A 10,021-nucleotide genomic window follows, 5' to 3' on the forward strand; every position below is an offset into this window, starting at 1 on the left:
GGGAGGGAGGGAGGGAGGGAGGGGGGCATTTATACATAATTTGAAAGCTAAATACATAAGCTTTTCGTTGATGTATGGTTTGTTAGGCTAGGACAATATTTGGCCGAGATACAACTATTTGAAAATCTGGAATCTGCGGTGCAAAAAAATCAAAATATCAAGAAAATCTCCTTTAAATTTGTCTAAATGAAGTCCTTAACAATGCATTTTACTACTAATAATACATTTATGATATATTTATGGTAGAAAATTGACAATATCTTCATGGAACATGATCTTTACTTAATTGCCTAATGACTTTTGGCATAAAAGAAAAATCAATAATTTTGACCCATACATTGTCCTTGACTTGTCCTTGACTATTGTCACAGGACTATTGTCCTGTGCAACTTATGACTGGTTTTGTGGTCAAGGGTCACACATTAGAATTCTTGATTTCACACTCTCACATTCAAACTAGGAGCATAACAACCCCATCACATCCCTTACCACCACGTCACAATAAAACGTGACGGGGTGGTATGTGACGGGGTGGTAAATTTCATCCCAAAATGGCCGCTAATCTCCCATGTGGTCAAATTCCTCAGCCAGCATACATGCATTCAATCTAAATTATAATTTTCTTTGCATTAATTATGTTAAAAAAATTATAAAAACAGTTTTCCCTCTCTGTTTTGCGTAACGGGGTGGTTGATTTAAGCTTGACGGACCCTGCCTAACATGAAAAAGCAAGAAATAAACAATGTAAAAGAATTTCAGTACTTGCCTGCTTTTGTTCTTGGAGGTTATGAGGCTCAAATGATGTCACTTCAGCTTTGTGATGTCATTTAAAGCAACAGTACATTATTTATAGATAAAACAAGTTAGTGTGACGGGGTGGTAAGTCAAACTTAAGGACACACACAAATCATAACATTTACAAAAAAATAAGGTTTATTTTAATAAATATATCTTATGTAAGCAGGAACACACATATTATCCAGAAAATAATTTAAAAAAAAAATATATATATATATATACATCTTATTTGGTGATATTTTAGATGCAAATGTCACCTTGGTCAACACGGACACGTGAAATTTGCTATGTCCTAATGAAAAATTATTAAAAATAGTACATTACTCTTTACAAACAGAATTTGATCATAAACCATGTTAACAAGAACACTTGAATTAATAACTTTGAGCTTTGGAAACACACTTTGGTACATTTTGTGTACCTTATGCATCTCATCAAACACTGCGGACCCAAATGGCACCCGTTTCGTAGAATGACTCCCCCATTGATTACCATAGTAGGAAAAATACATACTGGTAGTCAATGGGGGGGCGAGATCTGATTGGTTAAACATTTTTCCAAATATCTTTTTTTGTGGACAGCAGAACAAAGAAATGTATACAGGTTTGGACTAAATGATGACAGAATTTTCCTTTTTGGATGAACTATCCCTTTAATCAGGTATTGTGTAGTTTTATTTAAAAGGATTTTGTATATTTGAGGTAACCTATTAGTAGCTATAGCAACATCTGTGTTTTTTTTGTCAACAGTGAATACTGTCAATATTTTTTTTATTTCTGTCGTGACAGTTCAGGGGATGGAAAAGAAAATATGATACTGTAGTCTCCATTAATTCATTCAAGATAACCCTAGATGTGTCAATATGTTTAATAAATGTTTTAGGGTATGTTATTTTCGTGTTGAGTGAAAAGGAATCCACCCAACAGGATAAAGGTAAACACGTTCACAAAATGGAAGAGTAGTGTTTTGTCCCGTCAATATTTTAAACAATATTAAACTACCTCACCTATGATATAGCTGAAATTAAATAGCACCATATGACGCGTTTGTTGTATTACCGTCTCGATAAACGCACCTTTCCATGATGAAGAAAAAAGACATTACGCCACTAGCCACACGGTATCGCTGTTGCTCCATTTTTGGACAGTCGATTGAAGGCTTCTGCATGCATGCTTGGGGAAAGTCGGTCAGTAAGGCAGGAGGCGGGGCACCGTTCTGAAAGCTGATTGGTCGCGCCTCCCACACCCACAGTTAGTATTGTAATCTGATTGGTCATCGTTTAAACGAGTGCGCCATTGCATATTTGACAGTGATCTGAGCAATAATTACAGACATCCGGTCTCTGTGGGAACATTAGTATTACTGGAAAGAACGCGATTTATTCCCCGCATGTGGTAAGCAAAAATGAACCAAACATGTTTTGTTTTTTTTGTTGTCATTTCACAATGTCTTTCCAAAACTAATATAAGTTGTTTTTCTACATCAGAACAGCATGTGTTTGGCAAATGAAGAAGGCTTTTCGTCATAAAAGTACATAACGCACAAAAAACAATATTTATACCTTATAAGAGATGGAAATAATAGTAAGGGCATTTATCCAAACATGGCAACAACGTCGTTGTGTCTTTATAATAAACAAATGATTGTTCATTCAGAGGAGTTTATTTTAAATAAAGAGCAACTTTTTACCGACCTAATGGCAACTGACGGAAAACGAAATGACTTGTCAACGTGCTGCTGAGATATTAAAGGTGATGCATGAGACAAAATATCCATTACACAGACCTCACGAATCCAACAGGAAGTGACACATCATGTCAGCAATGTGAGTGGAAAAACTTTTACCACCAAGAGCAGCGAGAAGCAGGAAAAGCCAAAACACTCCTTCCCAAACCACAGAGGAGTTGCTGAATTTTTCTTATGCCTAAAGGTCTTTAGTGTTTAAAAGAAGGAAGAAGAAAAAAAGACAAAACAATGAATCTTCATTGTTTAATAAAAAAAGAGTATTAAATTAAAAGTATTATATGATAATCACAGTGTAGATAATTATCCACATATACATTTTTACATATTTTCCTTTTTCTAATTCTGTGTAGTTTAGCATACATAAATTTCCATTAGATATGTACATATGAATGTATACAAAAAAAAGAAGAAACCGTAAGAAATTTTAAGACAAACATAGTACAAAGACTTTGGCAAAAGAGTGCATAAATCTTTTACGCAATAGTAAACAAAATGTTCCGTTGAAGAGTGCGAAATATGTGCAGCAAAGAAGTAAGGAGTCCAGTGCATAATCACGTTTTTGCCCATGAGAGAATCAGCAGCCTTTCCCTCATGAAATGAGTCCCTGCATAGCATTGGTGAAGGTTTAGAGTTCAGTCTCCATCAAAGTCAGTTTGAGGCTGGCAGCAACATGCCGACCGGTAGTGCTGTGCCAGTGGGCAAGGCCTTGGCTGCGGTGATCTTGTTAAGGTTCCGCACCTCTGTTTGCCAGGATGGGATCTTCTTGGTGGTCATGTGTCGCCGTGCGTGCTTGGTGAGGTGGTCGCTGCGCATAAACCTTCGGTCACACACCGGGCAGACAAACTTCTTTTCACCCGTGTGCGTTCGCCGATGCCGGGAGAGCTCATCAGAGCGAGCAAATTTCTTATCACAGCCTTCCCAGTTGCAGCTGAAAGGTTTCTCTCCTGGAAAACAGAACAAGACATGTTAGATGACCTGCTTGACCTAGACTTTAGAGGTTGAGGCTACATGCTGATCACTATTTACCTGTGTGGGTCCTGAGATGCGCCTTTAGGTGAGAACTTTTAAAATAGGTCTTCTGGCAGCCTGGAAAATTGCAGACGTAGTTGCGCCTGCGGGAAAAGTCGGCCTGCGTGGTGCAGCTCTGCCCCGAGGGCACGTAAACAGGAGCGGGAGCCAGAGGCAGGAGCTTAGTGTTGCCTAGAGTCATAACAGTCTGTTGGCACTGTGGAGCCGAAGACACCGGTGACTGGGGCATCACGAACATCACCGGAGAGCCCATCAGGAGCGGCTGTGGTAAGATAGACTTCACCCCAGGGCTGTGCTTCTGAATAAACGTTGCTGAGAGGACTCCAGGTTGGGCCATTGGGAACATCTGGCATATGATTGGTGGACTAGAGGTTGGGGGCGGTGGCTGAGGAGATGATGTAATGGAGCACTTATCATCCTTAGATGGAAGTCTGCTGCTGTATTGGCATGCCGTCGTGGTGTCAGTCTGGGGTTGGCAGGACAGGGTGGGCGATGATGATGATGATGATGATGATGATGAAGGAACAGTCTTTTGTGGAATGTTCTGATACAGGGAGCTGTCAGCCGTGTGCCGTATTACGCTGGTTGCCATGGCTCTGCAAGGCTGGGGTGTGGTCTTTTCTGTGGGGTCCCCAGAAGAGGGCAACTGAGTGATGGAGGCCATGGTGGGGCATGCAGGTCTCGGGCTGGGGAGGCTGGGACAGGGCCGGGTTAGCGGGGAGGGGGATGCTGGCACTGATGTGGTGTTGGAGGTCTCAGTAAAGCTAGGGCTGTGTGGTGGGGTCATGCACTGCAAGGGGAGAAGAAGACAATAAGAGTTAAGAGGTGCACAGTATATCAGGGCCATATCGGTAATCAGATTTTTTATTTTATCGGTATTGATATTGGATAAATATGAACCGATACTACATATTTAATTGTGCATACTTCTAAGTTAATCTTTACACTACACTAATAATAATTTAAATGAAATAAACTATTGAACATAATCTTGATTTCTCAACTCATAATCTTGGGTGCACCAATATTAAAATGGCCAATAAAGATAACATGAAAATAATTATCGGTGTATGATCAATAAGTGATAAATGGCTGATATTAAAATTGTTGATATAAATGGCTGATATTAAAAATGTATTTAAATAAAAATAAAAGACTAAACAACACTTAACTTAAATGTACATAAATCATCATTAAATAATATACATTTTAAGATTTGTTTATTTTCCTGTGCACTCTTTTCCCTATAATTGAATAATACTGTTAAATGTAAGCTTATCTTAAAATATAACATTTAACATCAATTCAAGTATGAATCGGTTTTAGTGTTTTATATTTAGTTTTCTTAAACTAGTACAGTATCAGTTACCTACCATAACATGAAAATAATTACTGACTTATTATCGTGTCATCCATTATGATATTGGTGCATCCCTAAAAATCAAGCTCTTTTGCAAAGAACTTCATGGGAATTTCCTTATGGATGAATGGCTGCTCTATTCACAATATCGCAGCTGTTCTATTCGTCTCTCAGCATCATTACAGCACAGGTGAGTCATGTAATCACATTAAAGGAGCCTGTGCTGAAGTTCAGTTTGCAGATGTAGCTTATCTGAAGACTGCCACCTGTCCAGGGTGTCATAAAACCCTCCCAAAGTTTTCAGCAAACAAATCAGGTTCTGATAAGGGCTTTGTGCCACGCCGTGCGGCGCCAGAGGTTCCCCGGTGTGAATGTTGACAAATTAAACAGAGCTTGAAGTGTACATATTTAAACTTCTTGCAGATCATTTCAACGAAAAAAAGAGTCGCTTACCAGTGAAGAGAGCGAGACGAAGTCCCTCGGGGTCTCCGGTGGTTCGGGGGGCAGGAGAGAATCGCACGAGTCTGAAGCTGGTGTGAGAGGGCGAGGTTTGAAGGCGTTGGGTTTTGGAGACATCTGACTCCAGAAGCTCATGTAGACCAGAGCTTCAGCAGCCTCAAGATCATTGTATTCTAGAACACTGCATGAGGGGTGCTCACTGTGCTTTTTCCCTTCCAGAAAATCCTCACAGATCTCCATCCGAGCTCCCTGAGAACCACAAGAAAACAACAAAGCTAATGTAACATAATGTGTTAAAGACGAAATAAAACGCACGGGTTGTTTTGACACATACAGCTCAGCTGCTGGGTGGATCTGAATGAGTCTTTCTCTGTCTTTATCTATTCATGGATCCAAAAGCAGTATGACAGTTTAACAGAGGAGCCCTTTTTAACGCAGCCCGTCTGCAGGGACCCTCTATCACTAGGCTGAAGTCACCTCCCACTGCCAAATAAAGCCAAAACAATGACATGCTCACAAGCTGGCCATGTGAAATGGCTGTGAGCAAAACTTGAAACCCCCTGATAGACACGGGAGCAATGCCAGAGGCCAGAAAACTTTGACTGATGGCAAGCCCCTCCCATCCACTGCTCTTCAGAGAAATAACACCATTAGTGAGAAGCATCCATCGGTTTTTTTTTGTGTGCAGTATATGGTCATCTCAACCAGCCTCAATGCTTTACATAATACAATGCAGTGCACTGGTGGGATATTCAGTAGGATCCAAAAGACCAGTTCCCTTTTGCAAAAGAGACTTTTTCCAAAAGTGTGTGTGTGTGTGTGTGTGTGTGTGTGTGTGTGTGTGTGTGTGTGTGTGTGTGTGTGTGTGTGTGTGTGTGTGTGTGTGTGTGTGTTTTTCTATCCTGGTGGGGACTTCAACCTGAATGCACACAGATTCAAGGGGACACTAAATTGAGGTCCCCATGAGGAAACAAGCTTATAAATCATATAGAAAGAGTTTTTATGAAAATGTAAAAATGCAGAAAGTTTTCTGTGACGGGTAGTTTAGGGGTAGGGTTACTGTAAGGGGATAGAATATACAGTTTGTACAATTTTTGTTTTGTTTTAAATAAAGGCAAGAAAATTCAGATACAAAAAAGTGCACACAACGATTACTTGTTTGCCGACAGCTTGAGGGTTAAATGAGGCAGGCAGGAATAACGGTGCCTACTGAAACTAAATGTTTGTATACTACAACATACCCTTATTGTTTATTATAACAGGGACAGTCAACTCTAATGCGTAGGTTGAGACGGCTACATGTTTTCAGAACTTTACAATGTTTCGATACATTTCGTGACGCTAAGCCGAGTACAGTTAAAATGTAACATTAAGTGAGAGTTGACGTCATTCGCCTCAGTTTCATTCCCAGTTGAACACAATCCGCATGACCAGTCAGTGTCAGTAAATCACAACCAAATCTTTAAACAATGTATATTTAATAAATGTAAATGTTATATAATGAAATATTCTAATCTTACCCCACATAATTCTTCCATGTTAGTAAACTGGCGTGTTGACATCTATTCAAACGTATGAAAAAATATTAACGTTAAATGAAAAGTAGAGCAGAACAAAGACATGGAGGTGCTCCGCCCGTTAAGTGACGCTACTCACACCGGAATTCAGTTCGCTTTTACCAGCAGCTGAGTAAAACAAGCCTCCGAAAAAAAGAAAACAAAACTCACTACACTCTGGCGGGTGGCAACACGCCACCAATGAAAAAGAAATGTGTGTGAGACCTTGACCAATGGTGTGAAGGCCGACGCGTGATCAGTGCGTGATAGACGTGCGATTGGAGGAACAGGGGTGCGTGGCTGCCGATGGGCGTGTGGAGGGAGTCAACAGTGTCACTGTAAACTCGCTGAACTGAGAGCACGGAACTGGGCGAAAGGTCGCAGCCTTTAGGAGTCATATAATAGTGAATCATGTTTGTGCATCGAGTCAGCTTAAACAGGTAACGGCTACACACACAGCACGAGGAGCCAAATGATCTTAGCAGGCACTGAGAAGCCAAAAACACGTACAACCAAGATTATAGTAAAGATAACACATTCAGGTTCCATTTGTTATTATTGGTCAACTACATTAGGTGCAAGCTTATTAATCCTAGTTAATGATAATTCCAACATTTACTAATACATTATTAAAATCTAAAGTTGTGTCTGTTGATGATGATGAACAGTTGTATTTTTATTATCTGTTTACAAAGATGAATAAATACTGAAACATATTTACGTATGTATTGCTCATTTTTAGTTAATATTAATGCATTAACAAACGCTGACTAATTGTTATACAACAAACCTTATTGTAACATTAAAAAAAATAGTTTTATTGTAACCATGATTGATGACAAGTGGATTGGTGGTTTAATCATCAAAATAATTCAAATGCTTTCCTTGCACACTGAATACACTTAGTAATAATAATCTATGATAATTAAAAAAAAAAAAATGTTTTCACTGTAATTTTTAATAATAACGTTTCAACCAAAATGTTCCACTGCATTTACTGAACAAATACCAGGAATTTTTGATTTTTGAAATAACTCACTTACTTTTTATACATAGACAAGGGGTTTTCTGTTATGACAGCAAAATAGCTTCCTGCTATTTTAGCTTTTTAATAAGATTGTTTTATTATTATTTCCAATCTCCAGATTGCCTTTTTAAAAAAAATGTTTTAATGAATTAATAGATAATTTCCAAACATGAATGCACATAAATACACATTTTATAGAGAATGTCTTTGCAAAAATATTAATTTAATATTAAAATTTTAAATATTTAACCTAAAATATTTCAACTTAAAATTATGAATACGATTTTATTAATTTCCAGGCCTGGAAATGTACAATTGTTTCCTGTATATATAGGCTACTGTAATAAATTGTGTTCAAGTTACTACACTTAAGGTCCAGGGCAGTTTAAATGTTTACAGTCTTTATAGTTTACTCGATATGAAATGAACCTCCCTCAAACATGAAAGAACAACAATCATGATACTGTGCTAGTACAATAAACAGTCTTACCTCAATCTCTGGTCTGATCTGAACTCATTGCTTTTTGACCTTTAAAAAAGCAATAATTATTGGAGTTGTGAGGTGGATGTAACCGTCTCGTGTTTATGATAATGTGTCTAAAATCCTCTGGTCTTGCCTGAATTCATAAGTGTTTTAGTCACACCCTCTCTGAGAGGATGGGATGACACTAACTCATTTGTCTGCCTTGCGCAGTGACATTTAAGTGAGTCAATGTTAAACGAAGTCGTCCTGGAAAATGTCAGGATGTTCTGATCACAGTTCCTGCAGGTGATGGACGATGCTGTAAAAGTGCTACAGACGAGGCTGTTCTTCGAAAGAAAAATCTGTTCAGGGAATATCTTTTTCAGTTCCTGCTAGAAATACACACTGATACTGAGACTGAGCATGAGTGCTGTCAGGCATCCAAGCATATTATCTCAACCTTAAGCCTTTTATTAGTCATTTTAGTTGTACTTGTATCATTTAAACACTTACATTATGAAGATAATTTCCTTAAAGAGTTAGTTCACCCAAAAAAGAAGAAAATTCTGATGTAATTTACTCACCCTCATGTCGTTCCAAACCCTTCGGACTTTCGTTGATCTTGGAAAAACAAATGAAGATATTTTAATGAAATCTGAAAGATTTCCATTGACAGTCCACAGACTCCACACAACTACCACTTTAACAACTCACAGAGAAGAGATCAGAAAACGAATCCATATAAATCGAGCGGTTTGGTCCAAATTTTCTGAATAGACATGACCGCTATGTATGCATGATAACAGGTTTAAGGCTTTTATTTGCATACGCATTCATCAACGCACACATCAGTTATGGTAAACGGAAGCTCAAGCATGTTCGCTTGACATGCGAGAACCAATGAGGATTGTTCTTGTGTGTTACACAGCATTGTGCTTCCGCAAGAACCAATGCAGTTTGTTCTCGTGTATCAAACAGGTATGTTTACTTGTTCGCTGATCAACGTATGATGTTTTATTAACAAAGTTCGGGAGGAGCATGTTCAGATAATTGACCTAATTAACTCGAGAGGAGCGCATTCAGTTAATCAACTCAATTAACGAGATAAGAAGTATATATACAGCAGACTTACCTCTGTTCATTTATTTTTGACAGTTTACAGCATCCCTCCACCATCCCATCACTTCTCACTTCTAGTTCTAACTGTTCCTATCACAAACCAAAACATTCTCACTCAAGTGCCTTGATCTGCTATATAACACAGTGAATAAATACAGTAGATCCCCTGTGTATAATTTATTTATTTTCTCATTAAAACCAAAGATGTTTATCAGTGATTGTATATCAAGAACAGGGACACATTTGGGTGCATTTCGTTTTGTGATTTCAACAGAGCGAATAGTCTCCGCAAAAGTAATCGATTGAAGCGCTTGTCTGTGCACGAGCCACCGATAGCCTACTGAAAACAGCACCACGAGCACTCGGCGTGATTTCAAAAACGCATTCCAGAGCCAGATCGCCTCTTATTTAACTCTACTAATCAACTAGAGATGCTTAAAGGTGGGGTAGGTAAGAATGATCTA

The 10,021-nt window shown here is 38.6% G+C and overlaps 1 protein-coding gene across 3 annotated transcripts; it reads right to left on the reverse strand.

Annotated features, from left to right (window-relative positions):
* Positions 1-2,232: 2,232 nt before the first annotated feature.
* On the reverse strand, positions 2,233-8,650 carry klf11b (Kruppel like factor 11b). 3 transcript variants are annotated; one of them, XM_079832444.1, is made up of 4 exons: positions 6,913-7,151; positions 5,387-5,641; positions 3,571-4,363; positions 2,233-3,488 (listed from the first exon to the last, which is right to left on the reverse strand). In XM_079832444.1, exons 1-4 carry the CDS (start codon positions 6,952-6,954, stop codon positions 3,193-3,195), a joined length of 1,386 nt encoding a protein of 461 aa, XP_079688570.1. In that variant the 5' UTR covers positions 6,955-7,151; the 3' UTR covers positions 2,233-3,192. The 3 variants fall into 3 exon arrangements, with proteins under 3 accessions (XP_079688570.1, XP_079688571.1, XP_079688572.1); XM_079832445.1 differs by lacking the exon at positions 6,913-7,151 and adding an exon at positions 8,466-8,650 and having other exon boundaries at positions 2,447-3,488; XM_079832446.1 differs by lacking the exon at positions 6,913-7,151 and adding an exon at positions 5,727-5,930 and having other exon boundaries at positions 2,453-3,488.
* Positions 8,651-10,021: the final 1,371 nt, after the last annotated feature.

This window comes from Gobio gobio (genome assembly GCF_949357685.1).
Source record: "Gobio gobio genome assembly, chromosome: 13".
Taxonomy (NCBI): Eukaryota; Metazoa; Chordata; class Actinopteri; order Cypriniformes; family Gobionidae; genus Gobio; species Gobio gobio.